Genomic DNA, 25,396 nt, shown 5'->3' on the forward strand with positions numbered 1-25,396 from the left:
TTTTCCTGGGGTTGACCCCTCTCTTCTCGGCACTTCGTCGGAGGTGCTGTCCCTCCTTCGGTTACCGCCGAGGTTTCCCTGGGGTCTATCCTAGAGTCCCGCGACAGGGTCCTCACACAATGACAAAAGATCTATACTTAATCTATTCCGTTAGGTTTTTATCCAAACAGGTGTATCCCGTTACACCTGTTACCCAATCCCCACACCACAATCGTAAGTCGTCACTTACCAGTGTCTTCCCGGGGATTGAACCGTCACCCTTCTCCTCTCCGTCTTGTCGTGTCACCCTGTCCGGATACCACTCGCTCAAGCCGCCCGAAGCGACGAGCAAGGGACTAGGAGCCGCTGAACTCAGTGGGGTGCACCGCCTCCGATGTCCCTCTTCTCGCCTCCCCTCACGGCCGGAGTGTAGATCCCGGACGAGCCCCCATTTGTCAGAAATAAAACTTCTCACACATGAGTCTCTTTAAAACTGATGACACGACAAGCTTTATTTACAAGTCTGCAGAGTTGGACTTAACTGGCTTCTCACCAGTTAAGCCCCGATACATACAGTGCATTGATTTTTATACCTTTATTATTTGCCCTTCCCCTTCTTATTAATACTGTTTTAATTGGTTAGTATTACAAAAACATTCTAAGTATAACTGCATTATTAATTATCACGTTCGTTACGTACGCTGTGAACTCTACATTCACTGAATTCTGTTTCTCACACTTCTTATCAATCCTTTGTCTCCTGCATGTCTCTCACTATGACCATGAAAAGATAGGTTTAAAAAAACATATTCAGCAGCTCCTTTTGTCCTTGACTGCTAGTAAACTCTCTGTCCGTTCTGGCTTCCCTGTTTATGATTAATCATCACATTTTAACTTAAGTCTTTTTAACCTAAATTCTCTATATCACAAAGATGAATGGAAGATAGTAAATTCTGTGACAAAGAGCCGTTACGACACATTCACATCCTTCACCGTGCTGGAGAAAAGGTCAAGATACCGTAAACCAAAAGTTAACATCGCATAGTGATTCCCAAAGTGGGTGCTGCCTCCCCTCTATGGGCATTTAAGAGACCCTTAGACTGGCACCTAGATTAGCGAATAATAGAGGGTCACAAGGCAGGAAGACTTTAGTATTTTAGTTTGGAAGGAATATATGGGTCTGCACAACATTAAGGGCATAAGGGCCTCTACTGTGCTGTAGTGTTCTATGTTCTAATGACATCATTCTTTTCACCTTCAAAGAATAGGCACCTGACCTGTCTTGCCCTTCTTTATAAATGTTCTGCATTTATATAAGTGGAGAATATACCGTGGTGATATGCTATTACTCCTCTAGGTCACCAGCACCACCACCTGACAACCTCATATATAAAGCCGACCAATCCTAGGCTCCTCCATTCTGACCTGGGCTTGCACAGAGGCAAGAACTTGCTTTATATACTTGTCTATTAAAACTAGCATTTAACTTGGACTCTGTCTAATGTGGTTGATGTTAGTCACAATTTAATAGACTAATATATATATATATATTTTATATATATATATATATATATATATATATACAGCTCCGCCTGTTAGTTAATTCAACGGAACCGGGATTGGCCGTGCAACCACCTGGGTTTCTGACTTACAATTAAGGATCGCGACAAGCACGGGCAGAAGGCGTACGACAAGTCGCCCTCCTGATCATGATCTACTACCAGGATCTCCTGGATGGGTTGCTAACTCTGAGACACCCCTAGCCAACCCCAATGTCCCACAGGGTGCACACGCTTGCCCAGGACCGAGTGTCCGCATGGCGAAGGGATCAGTTGGTAGGTGTCCACTCACAATCTGACCATGACATTAACCTTCCATTTGTTTTCAGGCAGCAGAGGAACTCAATCTAATGTATAATAGGGACAAGTGTGTCTTTAGCACTAGGTAACTGGCCATCCTGGGATATGTGGTACAGAACGGGGAAAATCAGCCCAGACCCTGTCCGCATGCACCTGCTCCCAGACCTCCCAGTCCCACACTAACAGAAAACCTTAAAGAGATATTTGGGACATTTTGCATATTATGCACAGTGGGTCCCCAACTATGAGGACAGGGCTTGCCCACTGATAAAAGCCTCCGGTTCCCAACCTGCCCAGCAGCTGTCAAAGCCTTCACAGATATTAAGGACCTGACTGCAAAAGCAATCCTGCCATCCATAGATGAGACGATCCCATTCCAAGAGGAGACCGATGTATCAGATGTAGCGCTAGCTCCTACACTGAACCAGGAGGGGCGACCGGTAGCCTTTTTCTCATGGACCCTACAGTGGTCAGAGGTGAGAGACTCAGCAGTGGAAAAGGAGGCTCAAGCCATTGTGGAAGCAGTAAGGCACTGGAGAGATTATCTGGCATGGAAACCTTGTCAGGACCAATGATCTATGGCTTTTACGTTCGCCAACCAGAACAGGAGAAGATAAAAAAACAATAAAATCTTGTGCTGGAGGATAGAATTGACTACATATAATTATGACATTCTTTACCATCCAGGGAGGCTCAATGAGCCCTCAGATACACTGTCCAGGGACAACTGTGAGGCCCTCAACCACATGTCCCAACTGCAGAGCTTGCACAATGAGCTGGGCCACCCGGGAGTCACTAGACTGTTTCACTTCATAAGGACCCAAAATCTCCCATTCTCGGGAGAGGAAGTAAGGACAGTAAACAAGGGCTGTCCCATCTGTGCGGAATGCAAACTACAATTGTACTGGCCGGATAAAGCTACACTTATGAAAGCTACTAGATCTTTTGAACACCTCAGCCTTGTCTTTAAAGGCCCGCACCCTTCCTACGACAGGAATGTCTATTTCCTTAATGCCATAGACGAATACTCCCACTGATCTTTTGGAATCCCATGTCCCCACGTATCGGCAGCCACAGTAGTAAAGTGCCTGCAATCCATTTTCAGCATGTGTGAGTACTCCAGCTATGTACACAAAGAGGGGTTCCGCTTTATGAATGCCGAAGTCGACCCAGTACCTACAGGACAGAGGTTTTGCCACCAACTGCACCGCAAGCTACAGTTCCAGGGGAAATGGGCAAGTAGAAAGGGAAAATGCCTCTCTCTGGAAAACCATCCTGTTGATCTGAAAGGCAAAAGACCTACTCGTGACAAGATGGCAAGATGTGTTACCAGAGGCTTTACATTCTATACGCTCGTTATTATGTACCACCACTAACACAACACCACATGACCATATGTTTTCCTTTATGAGGAAAGCCGCGACAGGCACAGTGCTGCCTAGATGGTTGATGACACTGGGACCAGCACTCCTCTGGAAGCACTGCCCAGCCCCACAAAATGGACCCACGGGTGGACCCAGTGGAGTTGAGCCAGGTCGAATCCCCACTATGCATTTGTCACATTCAGGGACGGACGGGAAGACTCGGTGGCCACCAGGGACTTCGCACCGGTTGCAATTGTGGACAATGTGGGAGACTCACAGTCCCCTATGGATCAGCATGAAGGCAACAGACACTAGGACAGCCAACCATCACACCACCCCAAAGGGCCCCGCCAAACAATACACTCCCAACAACCAGTACTCGTACAGAAAACCATACACCCCCTCCCACCCTGCAACCGACAGGAATCCCTACACCCCCTCAGCATACTCCCACCTTGCAACCGACAGGAAGCCCTACATCCCCTCAGCATACTCCCACCCTGCAACCGATGGGAAGCCCTACACCCCCTCAGCATACATCCACCCTGCAACTGACGGGAAGCCCTACACCCCCTCGGCATACTCCCACCCTGCAACTGACATGAAGCCCTACACCCCCTCAGTATACTCCCACCCTGCAACCGACGGGAAGCCCTACACCCCCTCAGCATACTCCCGCCCTGCAACCGACGGAAAGCCCTACACCCTGTCTTGGGTAAACTTATACCTCTCATTTTGTTCGTTTTAGATTGGTCACAGTGTTTGAGCTACCGAAAGAAAATAGACGCACACACACCGAGAGCAGTTCAGTTTATACAAGGCTTTATTACTAAATTTAAATCTGAATTCACACTACAATATGCAAGCCCTTCCCAATTATACATCAACACCTGGACTGGTCCCAACTGCTGAAGCAAGGCAACGACTGCACATTTGTAGAAGGTTGTCGGGGCGCTGGTAGCAGCTTCTCCACCTCCCTTGACCGGGACGTTAGCTGGATTCTTGAAGTTCTTCTTGCTGAGAGATGTTGCCACCTCTTGGAGAGTCTCAAACTTCAGCAGTGGGACCATGGCTTATATTACCCCAAAAGTTGTTTACTTCAGATCTTATCTCTTTGAATAAATGATTTAATTATCTTCAAGGTCTCCTGACAGTCTGCGACCAACAAAAGACAACTGCATCTCTGGGCCTCATGAGGGAAGTTGGATAATGTCTACTGATTCATATGCATCCCTGGGCCCCATAGTGTAAATTTAGATAATGTCTACTAATTCATATGCAACAAGCAGGTTCTCAGCCTTGCAGGAGCAAAGGCTGCAAAAGTAAGAAACATGGTTTAAATCTTCCATTACACACCCCCTCATCATGCTCCCACCCTGCAACCGATGGGAACACCCCCTCAGCATACTTCCACCCTGCAACTGACGGGAAGCCCTACACTCCTTCGGCATACTCCCACCCTGCAACCGATGGGAAGCCCTACACCCCCTCAGCATACTCCCACCCTGCAACTGACGGGAAGCCCTACACCCCCTCAGCATACTCCCACCCTGCAACCAATGGGAAGCCCTACACCCTCTGAGCATACTCCCACCCTGCAACTGACGGGAAGCCCTACACCCAATCATCATATTCCCACCCTGCAACCGATGGGAAGCCCTACACCCCCTCAGCATACTCTGGGGAGCAGGGCACCAGAAATGGAGAGAACATCCCTGTTAAGAAGGTGAAGCTTGGGATATGATTCCACCGGCCAGTGACCATAACAGTGGATCAGAAATGGGTTCAGCGGCTAAAGGAGCCACACAGGCTGCACATGAGTTATGTTCATGGGAACCGCTCAGGCTGCGGGCTGCTGGAGACTGGCTCATGGGAATCCCCGTAGGAAATGGGATACGAGAGGGTGCTGAGGGCAAAAAGGGCTTCTGAAGGGTCTCGGATGCTGAAGGCTTCCTGATCATGTCGGAGGTTTGGATCTGGAGCTTGTGTTACACAACACCAATCGTTGTGGACCCTGACATCATCAACAACACACTGCCGCAACTACCTGTCCTAGCGGAGCTAGATGCTGAATTTACCATCACCGATGTCATAAAAGCAGTCCATTGCATGAAAAATAACAAATCACCTGGAATCAATGGTATCTCTTCTGAGATCTTGAAGATTGGTGGCGAAGCACTTACCTCCGAGCTCACAATACTATTCAAAACATGTTGGCTCCACCGTTACATCCCCAAAGATCTGCGGGATGCAAATATTGTGACCCTTTCCAAGAACAAAGGTGACCACCAAGACTGCAGTAACTACCATGGCATCTCACTGCTCAGCCTTGTAGACAACATACTCTGTTGTGCAATCCCATTCAACCCCCCCCCCCACCCCCACGTCTGCCAACCATCGCCAACAGAATACTGCCTGAAAGCCAATGTGGCTTTCGGCCATCTCCATCAACTATCGATTTGGCCTTCGACTTCCAACAACTGCAAGAGAGATGCATTAAACAACGCAAACCTCTCTATATGTGCTTCATCGACCTGACCAAGGCCTTTGACTCACATCTATTCCATGTCTTAAAACATCTTGGCTGCCCTGACACACTACTGTCCATCATTGTCCAGTTTCACAACATCATAGAGGCCACTGCCCAATTCGATGGCTTGAGATCAGAAGAGTTCCCAATCCAATGCAGCATAAAACAGGGTTGCGTACTCGCTCCAGTTCTGTTTGGCATTTTCATCTCTGCTCTTCTGCGCCATGCTTTTCCAGAAGCTTCAGGCACAGCGCTGCACACAAGGAGCTCCAGAAAACTTTTTAATCTGTCACGGCTCCGGGCCAGGACATAAATCAGAAGAGTTATGATTTGAGAACTGCTCTATGCAGATGATGCTGCCTTCATGGTTCACTCCCAGCCAGAGCTGCAAGTATTGTGTGATGCATTTGCATCTGCCTGCACTGAATTTGGTCGGAAAATGAGCCTGGGCAAGACGGGCATCTTTAGCCAACAAACCCACGACACTCCATCAGTTACGATCAATGGGTCAGTGCTCGCCAACATAGACAAATTCTGCTACTGAGGCTTCACTGTGACAACAACGAACTCACTTGATGCAGAACTGGACACAAGCCTGGGAAAAGCATCCACTGTCTCCGTGCCCATGTGTGGGAAAACTGCCACCTCTCCACCAAGTTGAAAATCTGAGTCTACGAGGCCTGCATGCTGAGTATGCTTCTCTACAGCCTTGAACCCTGGGTCACATACATAAAGCATGAACACTGCCTAACGCATTCGATTTCTGCTGCCTCAGATCCATCCTAGGCTACTCATGGCACGACAGAGTCACAAACGTCCAAGTCCTGGAGAAGACTGGAGGTACGGACCTCTACTCAATCATTCGCGCTCACTGCCTGCGGTGGGCTAGCCACATTGTCTGTATGCAGGATGGCCGATTGCCCAAAGATGTCCTCTACGGTGGGCTACCAGATGCTCCCCGCAATGTTGGCCGCCCACGTTTTCACTACAAAGACGTAATCAAGTGCAATCTCCAGTCATTCCATGTCAACCATACTGACTGGGGGGACCTCACCGAAAAAATCGCACTGCATGGCGTTCTGCGATTCGCAGTGGAACATCACAATGTGCCAACGACTACAAAAAGTTCCGTGAGGGCAGAAGAGCGACAAGACACCGTGTTCATGTTCACTTGCGAAGGGATGGGCCACGATGTTGTCAATGAATTAAACAGGAGACTGTGCAGCCGCAGAGGCTGAGGGAGCATAGGAGGAGAATTCACAGACCGTGGCTCTGAACAGAGGTTGTTTTGATTCCCTTTCTACTCCAATAGCTCAGTGCTTAGAGCACTGGCCTTGTCAACCATTCCTTGCTGGGGCCTCATTTCTGCAAGGGGAGCTGGACAAAGTGGTGACTCTCCGTCTGCCTAAAATAAAAGGAGTCTTGAACCTTGAACCTCAGTCAGAAGTGAGGAGCTGTTTGGAAAGGCTGGGTGCTGAAGCCTATCAGCTCCTCTCTGAGCGGTGAAATGGATCGGTTCCAATTTGCAATCGTAGCAGTAGGTCTATGGTGGATGCCATCTCACTGGCACTACACAAAGCCCTGGAACTCCTGGACAGCAAAGATGCATACTTCAGGATGCTTTTTATCGACAACAGTTTGCCATTTAACACCATCATTCCCTCAAAATTGATCATCAAACTCCAAGACCTTGGGACTCAACACCCCACTGTGTAATTGGATGCTGAATTTCCCTCTCCTCCTGTCCACAATCAGTGAGGATCAGTAAGAACATCTCCTCTACAATCTCCACCAGTACCAGAGGGCTGTGTTCTTAGTCCCTGCTTTCTCTCTATAAACTTATGACTGCGTGGCTCAGTACAACAAAGCCAATGCAACTGATGCTACCATGGTAGTGGATTGTATATAATGGGGCGATGAGACAGCATACAGAAGGGAGAATGAAAACTTGGCTGAATGGTGCATGAACAACCAACTCCCACTCAATGCCACCAAAACCAAGGAGCTGATTGTGGATGTCAGGAAGGGAAATCCAGAGTTGTATGGTTCAGTGATCATCAGGGGATTAGTGGTGAAGAGGGTGAGCAAATTTCAGATCTTGAAAGTCATTATCTTGGACCCAACACACAAATGGCATTGTGAAAAAAAGACGTCGACACCTGTACTTCCTCAGGGATTTGCGGAGCTTTGGTACGACATCGGAAACCCTGGCAAGTTTCTACGGAGGTGTGGTAGAAAGTGTGCTGATCAGCTCCATCCCAGTTGGGTATAGGCACATCAATACCCTTGACTGAAAAGCCCTCTGAAAGGAAGTGGACACAGCCCAAGACATCACAGGCAAAACCCTCCTCACCAACGAAAACATCTGGAACTCTGCCATCGGAAGGCAGCATCAATGTTCAAGAATCCACACCACGCAGCACACACTCAGGAAAGAGATATCGGTGCCACAAGACCCGCACCATAAGGTTCAGGAACAGCTGCTACCATCAGACTCCTCAACAACAAACTCAGTTCAGGGACTTATGTAAGGAGGGTACTTTTACACTTTATTGATGTTTTTCTCTCTGTATCGTACAGTCGGTTTGTTTAAATTTCTTTATTTGTTTACATCTCAGTGTTGAGTCAGCTTTATATGGCATTGCCAAGAAGGGTTAATTCTGCATGGCCCACAGCAAAAACAATTTCAGGGATGGATGTGACGTCATGTATGAACTCTGACAAAAAATCTGAAATCCGAAATTGGAAATGTCAGATGTTTTACACGTCTGGACATGGCAAAAGAAACCTTTTCAATGCACTGTTGCCAAAAGTGACTTTAGTTAGGGAATATTCTGGGATTTGGAGCTTTCATAATGTGACAAAGACAAGGCCATTTCCTAACCCCTGTTGATCTAACTAATGTGAATTAAACATCTGCGATCCTAGCTCCATGAAACAAGCCTTTGATAAGTTGGGTCACTCTTATGGTGCCATGTTCTCCCAGAGTAAATCATCTCTGATACCAAACTTTTTTTCCCCTCCCAGAGCAGTTTAATGATTTTGGGAGATGAAATGGTGTCAAATAAACATTCCATCATCTGGAATCCAATGAAGTGGTTCAACCACATCGGAAACGACCACAGCAAGAGTGAGTTGAGGAGGGGAGTGAATTTGTCCAATTTGCAATAACATTCACCACATGTCATTTTTCTTACAGACAGGCCAGAATGGGGTGTTTTTGGGGGGCACGGCGGGTCTTATCACAGTCCCTCATAGAGGAGGGTATCAATCACTTCCCCGATCTCCTTATAGCCCCCTGGCACCCGATCCAGGTGGGTGCAGACTACCTGGGAGGGAGGGGCAATGACAAGAGGAGTCCACCTGGCTGCCCCGACAACAATGGTTGGCGGGAGACCCTCAAATATAAACTGCCCCTTGAGTACATTCATTCCGAGAATGTGGGGGGGTTGGGGTCTCATTGTGACATCATAGCGAGAGAGTAAATATTGGGAGATTGCCATGGTTTCACTTGTCTTTCTGTATTATTGTGTAACAATGAAACCATTGATGACATCACACAGCCAGCAAACCCAGTTGCTGAGACTGCAGTCGTGTTCATTGTGAGGGTTGAACGTGGTGCGAGCGCGTGGCACAGTCTTTGCCGAATACCAGGGCTTTTTGGCCAAGTGAGGCTCACGGTGGTGACGTATTTGAATTACTACATCACACGTCACTGGAAACACCTCGCGTGTGACTTGCAGGAGAATGGGCAATGCCTTGTGCTGTCTACGAGTGGCACGAGTGGCTGGGGAAGAGGAGCAGAGTAGGAGATCCCTCACTCCTCGGAAAAGAATGACGTGCAACTGCTGCAAGAAGATCAGAGGCAGGTGGTTTCATTCCCGAGTTGCTGCGGAGGAATCGTCAGACTTCAATGTCGACCGCAGGGAAGAAAACACGCAGCAGGTACTCTCGGTCACGTGTGAAACCTTCTATGAGGCAATGTCGAAATGAACATAAGTTGTACTGTGTGCACAAGGTTCATTACTCACGTAAACATCAGACACTCATCCTAGAAGGAGAGCTTGGTGTTTCGCAGCTAATTATCTCCAATTCAGTGTTAGTAAATCATTTATGCTTTGTCTTATCTTTTTCCAAAGCATCTACAGATTGGGTGCTTCATTTATTCTGAAACTTAAACAAGGTCTTCAACAAGTGAATCCTACTTGGAATTTATACATTCCTACTTAATAAATGGGTCCAGATAGTCTTATTTTTGTAAATTAAAATGAAAAACATTCTCTTTCCTTTCACAGCACAAAGGATCCCCAAGCTTTAAAGTGTAAATGATAAAACTGGAATTACTGGATATTTCAATAAGAACAGAAAAGGCTGGAAACTCCCAGCAAGTCAGGAGGTGACCAACCTGCTGACTATTTCCAACATTTTCTGTTGTTACATTTGAAGTATAATTATTTTTAATATTTCTTCTGGGAACAATTGGCTGTCAAAGGCAGGAATTAAATACTCTTTATTGTTTTGGGGTAGGGAGAGTTTAGTGCTTTTTTTAGGAAGGAATATATGGGTTGGCACAACATCAAGGGCTGAAGAGCCTGTACTATGCTGCAGTGTTCTATGTTCTGTGTTTCTGCCGTGGTGATTTAAGAGTAAATATTAACCAAGGACCCCCAGAAGAATGTGCCCTTTCCTTTGGTTTCTGCCCTGGAATGAGATGAGATGAGAGACTGGAGTCCTGGTTTTCTGGCTGAAATCAAAACAAGAGTGTTCTTCGTAAAGATGCACCAAGAATCTGTGGTTTGCCTTTCATCAAATTCAAGTCAGAAACCTCAGCCTTGAGTGTATAGGTGTGAAATCTGAATGTCTCTGGGGATTGACCCTGTGCCATGTGTTCAGTTGCAATGCCTTGGGCCAATCCTGAAAGGTGTTTTGCCTTGCTTTTTCCAGATACTTTTGTTCTGTTCACTGCCATGGTTCACATGACGCAGTGGATTTGAAAATAGTCATTAAGTTTTAACTGTGATTTTTACCTTCAAGACCACATGCTTGTTCTTGGTAAAATGTTTTTATTGAGTTGGAAGGTTGGAACAGTGTGGTGCATTATCAGGATATAAGGTTAATTGGGATAAGAGTGAAATGATGCTTTTGACAAGAATGGATTATGCAAACTGCAGAGATATTGTTACATTTAAGTGGTTGGATAAAATTAAGTATTTCGGGATAAATGTAGATGATAATTATAATCATTTATATGAGTTGAATTATAGACCATTATTACATTAAATTAAATAAGATTTAAATAGGTGGAAAGATTTACCGATAACTTTAATAGGGCGATGTGTTGGCACAGTCTCTCATGGTGTATAACGCCACATGGCGGAGCAGCCATGGGAAGATGGCGCTGTCAAGGTTTTCTCCCTGCCTCAATTCACCTGCCCAGCGCACGCCTGGGGCAGCGATTCTGATATCACAATGCACGAGGTGACTGAGCTTAGGCTGCCCTTAAGCGGGCGCGGGCTGAATTTGAATAAAAACGTCATTAATGGCTTTCAATGTGGTGGCTGAGTCTTTCTTGGTTGTGTCCAGCACGACAGTGTTTTAAAATGAATTTTTTCCCCCGTATTCAGTATTTTTGTCAATCAATTACATGTGGGATTCCTAAAAGGTTTTAAGGATTTCCATGTGCTGGGAAGATCTTTATTATGAAAAGGTAAATAGGCAAGAGTATCTATACAAAAATTGACTTGGAGTTTTATAATTACCACATTTTCAGGATTATTATGAAGCGGCACAATTCAAGTTTATTAATAGAATGGTTGGATCACATGAATCTTTACGTTGGGCTAAAATCCAAATGGCTCAGCTTCATGAACAAAGAATGCAACAGTTTATTTATAAATGGAATGCTCAACTTTTCCAAAATTATCCTTTACCGGTGTTAAAACATTTCATGGAAATATGGTATCGGACCAACGTTGCTATTGGTGCTGAGGGCAAAATTTCGGCTAAAACCCTTTGTATTAAAATAAGCTTTGTATTAAAATAAATCACGTATTCCTGAATATTTGGGAAAAGAAAGGTATTATCTTGGTCGAAGATTGTTATGAAGCTGGAAATTTTGTTTCATATCAGTGATAGAATGAAAAAATGGATCAGGTCCATGCTTAGTAACTTTGTTACTAGATAATTCTGGACACAGTTTGAGATTACCTAGAAGGATGAGATTTGAATGTTTAATTATTGAAGGAGGGGAAATGGGATTGATTACACAAATGTATGCTTTATTACAAAATAAGATGCCTAAGTCGGATATTTATAAAGTGAGAAGTAAAAGGAAGGAGGATCTGTCGGTTTTAATTTCTCAGGATGATTGGATGACATTATGTGAGGACAGTGTGACTAAGCCAGTAAACGTTATATAAAGATTCGTTCATTATAATTTTATTCATCAACTTTACTTAACACCTGAGAAGTTGAAGAGGTATAGATTTATCTCTTTGGATATGTGTTTTCAATGTGGAGAATAGATAGGGTCTTTTTTACATTCAGTATGGTTATGTGATCAGGTGAAACCCTTTCAGAATGGAATTATGGAACTTTTGCAGGGGTTGTTTAAATTTAAGCTTTCATTAGAGCCGTTAGTATTTTTATTGAGACATATGAAGTAAAATGGAGTTTGGAAATGAAATTGGATACATTTCAAATTGCATTTATTCAGTTGGAATTGGCAGTAGCGAGAAAATGTAAAGCTATAACCTGGAAAGATGAAATTGAATTAAGTATTCAGAGATGGCACATGGACTTGCAATCATGTATTCCATTGGAAAAGATAACTTACAATTTACGCCATCCGTCTACCATTTTTGTTAATGTGCGGGTCCCTCTGTGAAGTGTATGGGTCTAAATATGTCATGGTTGATTGGTGACATCAAACCCGACTATGATGGTTTGTTTCTTTAGTTTGAGGTTGTAGAGGATGGGAGGGAGCTAAGAGAGGGGGTGGGAGGGGGGTATATATGGGGGAAATTTTTGTATGTTAATATGATGTATTTTATTGTGGATTTTGAATTTGATTTTAAATAAAGTATACAAAAAGAAGGTTACTTTGTAGACCACATGCTAATAGTTCCTTTCATTGTTGTTCAATAACATCTGATCCTTTCCTGCTTCTAAACTGTATTTCTGTGAAATCTCCACACAGCGGCTTCTCTGTGTATTTCCGGCACTACCTGATCCAATGCACTAATTGATAAGGTGGTGTCTGCAACCTATCTTAAGGAAGCTGAGACGACCACAGATCGCTAGTGATTGTTGTTTTCTTTCAAGCAAAGTTGGCTCGGCCAAGGGTTCTTCTCAGATCTCTGAATGTGCAGTGTGACAAGAGTTTTAGAGGTAGCTTGGAATGAATTACTCGAGCAGCTTCCACACACACACATTTGAAAACCCAGAATTTTAGCAGGCTTATTGCATCCTGCTTTTTGCAAAGGAGCAACAAAGTATCCACATACAGCTTGCCTAGGAGAGCATGTGGCGTTAGCAGGCAGAGTTAGAACAGCTTTGCTCTCAGAGAGGGAGGGAGTGAGAGAGAAGGAGTCAGATAAATCTGTTCCAGAGGGACAATCTGCCAAACTTTGGAAGGCTGCCTGGTCAAAGGAGAAGACTGATGGTCTGAAAGATGACCTGAAAGAAAAAGGATCATCCGGAAAACCCTGAAGGGGACAAGTTTTGTCAGAAAGACTAACTAAGAAGAAATCAGTTGCAGATGCTCTGGAAATGGAATCTCTCTCTCTGAAAACCAGCAAGAGCCCTTCTGAGTGGTAACCATTTGTCTGTTAAACACCAAAGCTTGGTGAACTTTGTTAATGCTAATGTATGAGCACTGTTGCAAGAATTGCCTGCAACCAGTGAGATTGGACTGTGATCCAAAGAACTTTTCTAATCTTCAATACACATTACACTCACCTGCACTTAGTATTTGAGGGCGGATTAAGTGGGTTAGGTAGGTTAAGTAATAAGTTAAAGTTCAATTCTGTTTTCATGTTCAAATAAAATTCTAAACTACTTTTGTTTAAATAACCCTGTGTTGTCGTGCATATCTATTGCTACTGGTTTTTGGGGTCATCTGGACTCCGTAACATTTTATGGGGGCTCATCCTTTAGGATTTGAACATTGCAGTTTCATGATTTATTAGTTGATTGGGTTGTTTTTGCAGGCTATTTTTACAAGCTAACAGAAAGCTTGTGTCTGGAAAAACTGCAGCAATGGATGTTGATACATTTTTGTTACAACCATCACCTGCAGAACTGCAGAAGGTGAGAAAGTAGGAACTGATGGCTATTTCTGAGGCATTGAAAATTGTTGAAATTAAACATTGGATGAGAAAAGTACAAACGTAGAGGATTATAATAGTGAAATATTACATGTGAAGGAAAATTTGTTGAGGAAGACTCACAAAAGGACATTCCAGAATAATAGGCATTTTCAGAGAGCTCATGTGGACCAGATTAATAAACCTGTTCATAAGGTTAGGATGGAGCAGGATAGTAGGGCTGAAATAAAGTCTGGAGAAAATGTTCAGAAAAAAGATGAAGGAAAGGTAGGAAAGGACAGAACTTCTGTATTTATATGCAATTTGTGTAAGAAAGCAGGTCATGTGACTGTGAATTGTCTAGTCTTGAAACAGAAAAGGTAAAAACAGGTTTAACCAGAACCATGTATACAGAAACAGTGGAATTTAAGGAGAGCAGAGGTGCATAACCTGATCAGTAGGTCATGGATGTTTTCAAGCCTTTTGTGTCAGAGGGCTTTGTCTTAATAAAGGAGGGAGAACCACAGGTTCCAGTTAACATTCTTAGAGATACTGAGGCTGCTCAGTCATTGTTGTTAGAAACCGTTTTAACTGTGGATCAAAGGACAGACACAGAGGAGACAACTTTGATTAAAGGTGTTGGAGATGAGGTAGGGTCAATATTGCTTCACAAGGTTGTGCTAAATTCAGAATTAGTCAAAGGAACTGTTGTAGTAGGAGTTACCCATGCAAGGTGTCTCGTTTTTGCTGGGGAATGATTTGTCAGAGAATAAAGTTGGGTCAGTTTTAAGATTGACAAATTGGCCTAGTAAGGATGTGGTTAGAGAGGATGGTGAGATATATCCTGCATGTGCGGTAACTAGGTCTGTGACTAAGAAAATGATGACAGCTGAAGATGATCCAGTTGGGGGAGTCACGTGATGGAGTAGTGGCCGGTCAGGGAATTCCAGCCCTCTCCGGAAAAGTTTAAAAAAAACGCACAAAACACAAAGGTACAAGATTAAAATTTAAAACAAAGTAAAAATAAAGGTGAGAAGAAAATGGCAGCGAAGAGAGAAAAGTCGAAAACAACGGGAAGAAGAGAAGAAGAAAGAACGTCGGAAGAAGAAGGTGAAGGCCTTACCTGTCCGAGGAGGCCCGCCGCGGAGAGAGAAGCCCACTCCCTCAGGTCAGTGGAAGTCCCGGGCTCGGGACTACAAAAATGGCTCGCAGAGCCGAGTAAAAGTGCGCAACTGCGCAAGAAAAAAAACACACTGACGGGAGGGGGAAACAGCTGCGGAGTCGATCTCCACAGCTGAGAGAGACACCTGCAGCACAGCAGCTGGTGCAGAACAGAGACAATAACGACAACAAGAAAGAAGAAGGTAAAAAGAAAAGAAGGAAACAACAGATGGTCAATCCAGAAGAAGAAGAACAGAAACAAGTGGAAGAAGAAGAGAAAGGCAAGACAATGGATGTATCTTTTTTCAAAGAATATATGGAATCAGTGAAAGAATGGCAATTACAAGAATTTAATGAGATAAAAAGAAGAATTAAGAATGCAGAAGAAAAAATGAATAAAATAGAAATGGTCATATCAGAGATAGGAAAAAGAGTGGAGAATGTGGAAGAACGAGAAATAATCGTAGAAATGGAAGTAGAGGACAAAAGAGAAATTAGAAGAATCTAATAAAAAAGTTAAAGAGGCACATGAGCTGTAAGCTCAGAAGACAGATATAATGGAAAACTACATTAGAAGAAATAATATAAAGATTGTGGGCCTTAAGGAAGATGAAGAAGGCAAGAATATGAGAGAATTTATAAAAGATTGGATCCCCAGGGTCCTAGGAAGACCAGAATTACAGGAAGAAATGGAAATAGAGAGGGCACATAGAACATTAGCCCCGAAACCACAACCGCAGCAAAAACCAAGATCCATTTTAGTAAAATTTTTAAGATATACAAGAGAAAATATATTGGAGAAAGCAATGAAGAAAATAAGAGAAGACAAAAAGCCACTGGAATACAAAGGTCAAAAATTTTTTTTCTATCCAGACATAAGTTTTGATCTCCTGAAGAAGAGGAAGGAGTTCAATACAGCAAAAACGATCTTATGGAAAAAAGGATATAAATTTATGTTAAAGTACCCAGCGGTACTTAAAATAGTTATTCCAGGGCAACAAAACAGACTATTCTCGGATCCAGAGGAAGCACGAAAATTTGCAGAACAACTACAAAACAAGCAGAGAGATGAAGACATGTAATGAGAGTAAAAATGACCACGAACTATATGTATGTGTGTATATGGGTATATGTATGTATATATTATATATATATATATATAATATATATATATATTTTATATATATATATATTAATATATATTTAATATATATATATATATATATGTAGATGTGTATGTATGCGTGTGTATACATGAATGTATACGTATTTAGAGGAAAATATATAGAGTATAGATAAGAATTAATAAGGGAATGAAAGGGAATAGAGGGAATAAGGAGGGAATTAAAAGAGTGACCTTTGTTACATATGAAAATTGAAATCTTTTCCGGGGGGGCTGGTTGGGGATGAGTTACGGTCACTGCAAAATCAGTTGACATTTGCGAGTGAATTCGCAAATCCAAATGGAGACGGGAGATGTGTTTGCCCAACAAGAGATAAAGGGCAACTCAGGAGGGGGAGGGGAGAATGGGGTTAAAGAAGTTTTAAATAGGAGAATAAGGAAAATGTTTGATGTTTTAGAAATGTTGTCTTATAAAGTGTTCAAAACAAGAAAACAGAAATGGATAAGAAGGAAAGGTGATGATGGAGAAACGGAAAGGGAAGATAAACAAAGTTTGAAATGGCTACGTTGAACTATATGACTTTAAATATTAACGGAATACATAACCAAATCAAAAGGAAGAAACTGCTAAATTTACTGAAAAAAGAAAAAATTGATATAACATTTGTGCAAGAAACACATTTAACTGAATTGGAGCACAAGAAATTAAAGAGAGATTGGGTAGGACATGTAACAGCAGCGTCGTATAATTCAAAAGCAAGAGGAGTAGCTATATTAATCAGTAAAAATGTACCAATTAAAATAGAAGAGGAAATAATAGATCCAGCAGGGAGATATGTAATGATAAAATGTCAGATATATTTGGAGTTTTGGTATCTACTCAATGTATATTCACCTAACGAAGAAGATCAAAAGTTTATGCAAGATATTTTTTTGAAGATAGCAGATACGCAAGGGAACATATTAATAGGAGGGAATTTCAACCTTAATTTGGATTCAAATATGGATAAAACTGGGAAAAAAATTAACAGAAAGAACAAAGTAACCAAATTTATAATTAAATCGATGCAAGAAATGCAACTTTTGGATATATGGAGGAAACAACACCCAAAGGAAAAGGAATATTCATATTATTCGGGTAGACTTAAAACATACTCAAGAATAGACCTATTTCTGTTATCAGCTCGTATGCAAGATAGAGTAAGAAAAACAGAATATAAAGCTAGAATATTATCGGACCATTCACCCTTGATATTGACAACAGAGTTAGAGGACATCCCTCCAAGAATGTATAGATGGAAATTAAACTCCATGCTACTTAAAAAGCAGGATTTTAGAGAATTCATTGAAAGACAAATTAAAATGTACTTTGAAATAAATACGGAATCAGTGAAAGATAAGTTTATACTATGGGATGCAATGAAAGCGTTCATTAGAGGGCAAATAATAAGTTATGTAACCAAGATGAAGAAGGACTATAATCAGGAAACAGAGCAGTTGGAAAGGGAAATAGTAAATATAGAAAAAGAATTAGCAATGAAGGAAGATACAACTAAAAGAAGAGAATTGGCAGATCAAAAAATAAAATATGAAACACTACAAACATATAAGGTGGAGAAGAATATAATGAAGACAAAAGAGAAATATTATGAACTAAGGGAAAAAACGCACAAAATTCTAGCATAGCAGCTTAAGACAGAACAAGCTAAGAAAATGGTATTGGCATCAAGGAAAAAAGACAAACAAATCACATATAATCCAACGGAGATCAATGAAAACTTTAGAGAATTCTATGAACAATTATACCAAACTAAAAACGAAGGGAAAGAAGGCAAAATAGATGAATTTTTAACTAAAATTGAACTACCAAAATCACAAATAGAGGAATAAAATAAATTAACAGAACCATTTGAAATAGTAGAAATACAAGAGATAATAAAAAAAAACTACCAAATAATAAAACACCAGGAGAGGATGAATTCCCAATAGAATTCTATAAAACATTTAAAGATTTATTAATTCCTCCCCTCCTGGAAGTAATCAACCAGATTGACAAAACACAAAGCTTACCAGATTCATGTAAAACAGCAATAATTACAGTAATACCAAAGGCAGGGAAAGATCCACTCGCACCAGCTTCATATAGACCAATATCATTACTTAACACAGATTATAAGATAATAGCTAAACTATTAGCAAACAGATTAGCAGATTATGTACCTAAAATGGTAAATCTAGACCAAACTGGATTTATTAAAAAAAGATGCACAACAGACAATATTTGTAAATTTATTAACTTAATTCATGCAGTAGAAGGGAGTAAAGCGCCAACAGTAGCAGTTGCTTTAGACGCAGAGAAGGCCTTTGAAATGAAAGGGGAGGGATTAGACGAAGGGGCCCGAGAAATGAAGGCAGTGTTAGGGAGACATGAGCAGGGAAATGATGAAGCGGAATTCCGTCGATGCCCGTGTGTGTGTATAGGAGGCTGGTCTTTAGTATTTTCCATCCTTTTCGTATTGATCCAAGACTGGGCAAGACCACGTGTTGCCCATGTGCATATTCCGATGAAATGGTGTGGAATGGCCCCTGTTTATAAACAGGCATCTTCCACTCAAGTGGTTTCACATCCTCCTCAATCCCAAGGGTTTGCAAATAGATGAGGGAATATGGAATTGCTGCCAGGAAAGTACAACACGTCTTCAAACTAACAGGATTTTGCAATTTGTAGGAAACAACAGAAGATCACCTACAAAAACATAAGAAGACAGTAGGTGATCTTCTGAAATGGTTGGCAGTCGAGGGTCACTATGGAGTTCATATCACCGAAGACGAATTCTACGCATTAGGTGATGGTTTCCAGATGGAGGAAGAGGACGATGCGATGGGGTCATTTGCTGAGATGGGCGAAAGACTGAGTGACCACCAGCAAGGCCTGAAGGTATGAACACTTCCAGGTGTTTTGGATAAGTGTATATTCGAACAATTGTAAAAATATTTTGGATTGGACTTTTCATCAGAACCTCTGATCAGTACAGATTTGATGAAAGGCGACTGACTAAATTTCACTTAAATAATGAGTAACACAATTTCCAAATAATGTTGAATTGAATTTTGACGATCTTCTCCCAATCCTATTCAAAGATCTAGCAGATCCTCTTTCTAACTCAGTCCTACTTACTGTTCTTTGCTCTGGCCCAGTCACGCAAGTGATGAGAGATGACGGGAATATGATTAACTCACTAGTGAAGGGGCAGTGATTGACGATGGTCACAGAGGCCCTTCACTAACAATCTCACCATGGCAGCTTCTTAACAAAAACTCTTCACCTCAGTAATGCTGTATTCTCAGATAATGTGGATCTTGATGTTGTAAAGGGAAGAACCTCCTCCCCTATTTTGATAACTCCAGCACCCACTCATGTGATTAACTCTTTATAACCCATTGAATGGGCCATGCAAGCTATTCACAACCAAAAAGGGTTGAGGAAGCATACACCACCGGAATGAATTCTGGCGTAGCAACGTCACTGTTCGTCCACTCAACCAGGCCAGATCCTTGTGCAGATCTAGGGATTGGTTTGGAAAAGAGAGTGAGTAAGGCTACACCCCCTCACTACCACAATTTTCCTGTTGTTGAGGCAACTGTTGGTGACAGCAGGAGCAGAAAGATTCATCCCATCTTTCTCCAGGGGCTCCCTCAATTCTGATGTGTGGTAGCACCATTGTGCTAAATGGGATAGATTCAGAATAAATTGACAGCTGGAATCACAGTGGCCAAAAGGTACGATGGGCCTTTAACATTTGCAGCAGGAAAGTGTTACTTACCATCGTTAGTTCTCCCATTACAACCAAGACAAGTCATCACCATGGTTTAATAGGGAATGCAGATGCACATGAGGTGCCAGACTGATAATCTTACAACACTGGACAGTGGGCAGGCAATGCAGAAAAAAAAATAACATTCCAAAGACAGAATTAACCGCTGATGAAATTTGAGCTCTGTCGTCCTTCCGGCTGGGTCATGAACAGTAAACAGGAAAAGAGGGACCAAGGGTCTCCTCATTCTCAGTGGTGGTAGGCCTCAGCTTCTGAATAACAATGTTGGGGTTAAGACACTTTCTAGCATGTTCCATCAGGTTCTTCCGACACCATCACAGAAATCACTTTCACCCTATTTGATTTACTTAGGAACACCAAGTGCAGCAGACAAATAGGACCAGACTCCATCACATTCGAAGTACTGGAGAAGTTCAGTCTAGATTTTTTTGCACCTCTTGTCACAGTTGATCCACTGACATCCTTCTGACAAAGTGGCAAATTCTTCAGGTATCTGGTCCATCTACCAAAAGCAGGACAAAGCCATACTTTATTTAATCAGCTGCCTGATGGAAAGTGTGTCGCACACACTGTGACATAAAGTGGCATTGTTCACCAATAACCTGCATAATGGTACTTCAATTGGGTTTTGTCACATGACTCCAGGTCTCCTTCTCACTGTGGTCCTAACATGGACCAGCCACTTTGAGTACTGTGATAACTAAAACAGATCAGAGGCTACCTGTCAAGCAGTAGGTGGCGAACCTTTGCTCCGCACTTGACTGGATAAGCACAATTCCCAAAGGGCCCAAGGACCTCAACAGCAGAGCAAAGCAGTTGGCTTGATTAGCCCTCCATTCATTCTCTCCACTGAGGTAGTCCTGTATTCTATCAACGGAGTGAACGACATCTACTCGACTCCAAGAATATGTCCAAAGAGGAGCCTTCTGACATGGAGAGGGACGTGCATTAGGTCCGTAGGAACATTACTACCTGCTGATTCCCCTCCACACTCCTCTCCCTTCTAACTGGGAAAGATATTGCCGTTCGTTCAGTTTGGGCCCTGGCAGGGACACCTGCATCTTGAAGCACTAATGTGAAAATGATAATTACCCAGAATGTTTTCACTAAAATGGGGATAGATTTTCATGTTTGTCATTCCTTAATATGCAGTGCTCAAGTCAGATTTTCATCGTTAAAAAAGAGCAATGATCTTTAAACATTTACCAATTGATGTTATCTTCTTTTCGTAAAGCATTGCTTAACATGTATGCAAATTATTGCCCTGTGTGTGCTTGACAGCCTGGTTTGTTTTGGAATAAGGCGACTTGAATAAAGTCTTGTCAAGTCCAAAGGATGTTGAACAAAATGGTAAAGATAAATACAATAAAGTCACTGTTATGTCTCTGTGTGAGAGGCTTCTTAAATAACTTAGAGATGCAAGATTCAAATAGCAGAAGAGATTTTACTTATTGATGCCTTCCACCATGCCAGGAAATGTTCATACTCACATAGACATGCACCCCACATTGGTGCACGACATTTACGACAGTGAGACGGGTGTGTTATCTCGTCAGGATCATGTGAACTCTTTTGTAACTTCCTAGGAATACACCCTTCTCATTGTGGTAACCGTCGTGCACTACTGGGGGGCACCTATACATGAGTATGAGTGTGAACAGTTTCCTGAGATGGTGGAAGGCATCAGTAAGTAAACTCCCTTCTGTTATTTGAATCTTGCATCTTGAAGTTATTTAAGAATCCTCCCAGGTAACACGGAGACAGAACATGTTGGCAGTGGTCGGTCTGAGAGAACAAGAATAAAACTATAAAATGGATTGGAAGTGACTGAAATCTGAAGGGGAAGAAGAGAAAAAGTACACCTGGAAATGAATGGCCGGTGCAACAGCAGTTCACCCAGTGATGGACGGGAGGCTGAAGACATGGTTGAATCGTTGAAAACGTTTCAGCAGATGTACAATTTAGCAGTGAAAAGCTATTTTAAAAATGCAACAGCGAGGAGAAGGTTAGTTCTATACATGTCTGGACAGGGGAGCCAGACCGTGACTTATTTAATAGCTGAGAGCTTACGGGGTGGAGAAAAATGATCCAGAGCAGATATTTGCAAAGGTTGTTTCTCACCTTGAACTCAGCTCTAATCCTAGACTTGAATGCAATGAATTTCAAGGTTTTGTGTAAGAGACTGATGAGACTGTTACTAACTTCCTTACTACACCAAAAATTAATGCTGCAAAATGCAGATGGAAGGATATAGAGGAAAGATTAGCTGATCCACTAATATGCCCATCCTGAAGTGCAAAAGTCTCTTCTAGGGAAGGATAGCTTGAAATTGGCCAAAGACTCTGACACAGCCAGAGTCTTCAAAGCCACGAGGACGCAAATGAAATCCCTATCAATGCAGACCCACCCACAGCAAAGAGAAGGAAGGGTTGATGCTATAAAAAATACAATCAGAAAAGTGCCACCCCCAGGACCTGTAGGAAGGGCAGCGGACAACACCCCTCCGTGACCAAAATGATTGCCCCGCATACGGTTCTGAATGTGGAGCCTACGGCATAGCAAACCACTGGGCGAAGATGTGCAAGTCTGGCGTGAAGGAAACAGTGATACCAGTGAAGAAAAAAGACAAGAAGATCCACCATCTCTTAAAAATGTTGACACACTCATATACATAGACATCCACCCCACAGTTACTTCAGTGAGAAGGGTGCATTCTTACACAGTTACAAACTAGTTCACATTCTCCTGACTAGATCACAGTCACCTCTCGTTAGATTTCACGTGTTCTCTTTTACACATCATGAAAGAATATTAAATCCCTGAATTGAAAGTTAAGGATGAGATCATTCAAATGACAAAAGTTTAATGTGCTTAAGTTTAAATAAAAGTAAGTCTGTTTGACAGGGAAGGGACTGTGTACAAATACTGAAGGAGAGGATTTATTTTCTTGTCAGTCAAATTAAATATGGAATATATTCTACTCCATCTCAGCAGGATTCATCCTTTGACACAAGCAAACAACTTGGAGCAATAAAAATGAACCTAGGATTGTTTCTTTTCTAGGAACATCGCCAAAAGTTGTCCCAGAAAGAGCAAGAGTTGGTTTTGGCCATAGAGGCAGCTCAGACTTTCCTGGAACAAAATGTCCAGGACCCTTTGCGAGACGAGGAAGTTGCACTGCAGGAGAACTTGAATGTCTTGATGGAGGAGTACGAATCCGCTTTATCAAGTGCAGATTCTCAATTAAACGTGATTGAGGATCTGCATCTAGAACTGCAGAAGTTCCGAAAAGGTGAGGGAAAGTATTCATTTATTTTCCAGATTACTATAAAATACTATTTACTGAGAGTTAAAAAGAATTCTAAGTAAGACAACTGAAAGCTACATGTGGTTTGGAATAACCCCAACTTGTAATTATTACAGGATCCTGTCAATGTGTCAAAGTCTATATAATCTGGTATTATTTGATCATTTTGATTATTTCACCATTATATTCCTTTAAACAGATCATGATGAATTTGAAACATTAATGATTCATTCAGAAAAGGAACTACGAAAAATAAAAGCTGAGGAATTTGACTCCACGTCATTGACATTCAAACTTAAGAAGCAGAAATTCCTCTTCAATGATCTTCAGTTTCTCAAAGGGGATCTAAGATACCTCAGACGATCTTGGAAAAGTCTCTTCGATGCTGCCTTTCTCTTTGAAATCAGGAATGCAATTGAAAGCTACAAGATCCCAATTGATCCTGATGCCATAAGCCAACGTGTGGAGGAGACGGTTGAAAGCGCCGATGCTCGCTTCAACGCACTTCGATCAGAAGTATGACATATCTCCTTTTTTTTGACTAATAGCATTTAAACTCCAATTTTACTTTAGATCAGTAACATGAGAGCATTTTGATAGACTGAGCAACTTGTGTAAGTTTTAGTCTTATAAGAGTGGCTCTGGAAAAGGTTTGCGGCTGTGATTAATAATACCCATGAAGAACAGGAACAATGATCAAATCTTTCCAGTATTGTGGAGCTCTCTTGGTGGCCAAACTCACTCGAGTTGGACAGAGACCACTGCAGAAAATAAGTCATGAACTCATTTCCTTTTAATAAAATCAAATGTCGAACAGATCATAATTGGTGAAGATTTTCCAGACTGGCCTCCCACGTGCATTTGTCACTGAACACGGTGTAATGTGTCCAATCCACAAAGGTCACCTCGCTGGCTCAGTATGTCCTAAACCCAAGGGTTAGGCTTGAATGGCATAACAGAAATGCAGAGTGTTCGGCTGGAACAAGCCCAGCCCCAAAAGAATTTCTGTCTAATCTTCACTGACACACTAAATTTGTGAAGGTTTTCAATGCTTCTGATATATTCCTGACCATCAGTTTATTTTGAAAGCAAACTCAAAATATTAATTAAAAGATTTATTGACATAACAAGAAAATGGAACAGTACGGCAGGGTAACAGGCATTTCACCTTTGGTGAGGAGTGAACATTGCCTTTTTGTCTGTGACCCTCAAAAAACTTGATGCAGGGAACAAAAAAATGATAGTTGGCATAAGTAATGGACCAGTAATGTATCGCTTGACCCATTTTGGATCGATTGGACACTCGATATTTGATCGCATCACAAAATCGTACATTTTAAAAATCCACATACTCATTCATTTCTTTCACTCTATAGTGCATTGGACTTGGAATCCGTCTTAGCACCAAGGTATTTGAACAATGGCAAGAGAAGGCAGATGAGCTGCGTTTGTGGCTAGAGAGAGTAGAAAGAGAAAGACGAATGGTTCAGCTGGAGGCCATCCCTAATCCAGAAATCTTGCAGCAAGAACTTGAAAATATCATGGTAAATTAAAGTTGTTATTTCATAAATCACTGTGTAATGTTGCTTATTCTAATTTACGAGTAGAATGATGAATGCTTTGAAATAATGATAATGTGCACATCCAATAACAGTGGTTAAGGCCACATGGGAGGTTGTAAGTTTGGCACCTGAAATAGGAAGTTGAGCTCCATTCATTCCAACTTGATCAGGTTTTAATGGGAGCCTGATGAAGATCCAACAGCCAATTTGCTTCCAGATGGTGGGGGCGAGATTGGAAACTGTAACAAAGAAGCCAAACAGTTCTGCTCTCATTGTGTGTCTATTTTCAGTATGGGTTTCCTCAGACCTTATCCATGTTTAATGGGGGCCTGGTGACTAAGGAAATGGTGGCAGAATTTTGGACGACCT

At 42.1% G+C, this 25,396-nt stretch overlaps 1 protein-coding gene across 2 annotated transcripts in view; it reads left to right on the top strand.

Annotated features, from left to right (window-relative positions):
• Positions 1-9,306: 9,306 nt before the first annotated feature.
• Positions 9,307-25,396, top strand: part of LOC138750441 (microtubule-actin cross-linking factor 1-like) — a 32,755-nt gene continuing 16,665 nt past the window's right edge. For both annotated transcript variants that reach the window (XM_069912483.1, XM_069912484.1), the window contains exons 1-5: positions 9,307-9,677; positions 19,051-19,260; positions 23,222-23,450; positions 23,665-23,981; positions 24,842-25,009. In XM_069912483.1, the coding sequence (XP_069768584.1) occupies positions 9,480-9,677; positions 19,051-19,260; positions 23,222-23,450; positions 23,665-23,981; positions 24,842-25,009 (1,122 nt within the window). In that variant the 5' untranslated portion in view covers positions 9,307-9,479. The remainder of the gene's footprint in view (positions 9,678-19,050; positions 19,261-23,221; positions 23,451-23,664; positions 23,982-24,841; positions 25,010-25,396) is intronic.

The sequence above is a fragment of the Narcine bancroftii genome, unplaced genomic scaffold (genome assembly GCF_036971445.1).
Source record: "Narcine bancroftii isolate sNarBan1 unplaced genomic scaffold, sNarBan1.hap1 Scaffold_149, whole genome shotgun sequence".
NCBI lineage: Eukaryota > Metazoa > Chordata > Chondrichthyes > Torpediniformes > Narcinidae > Narcine > Narcine bancroftii.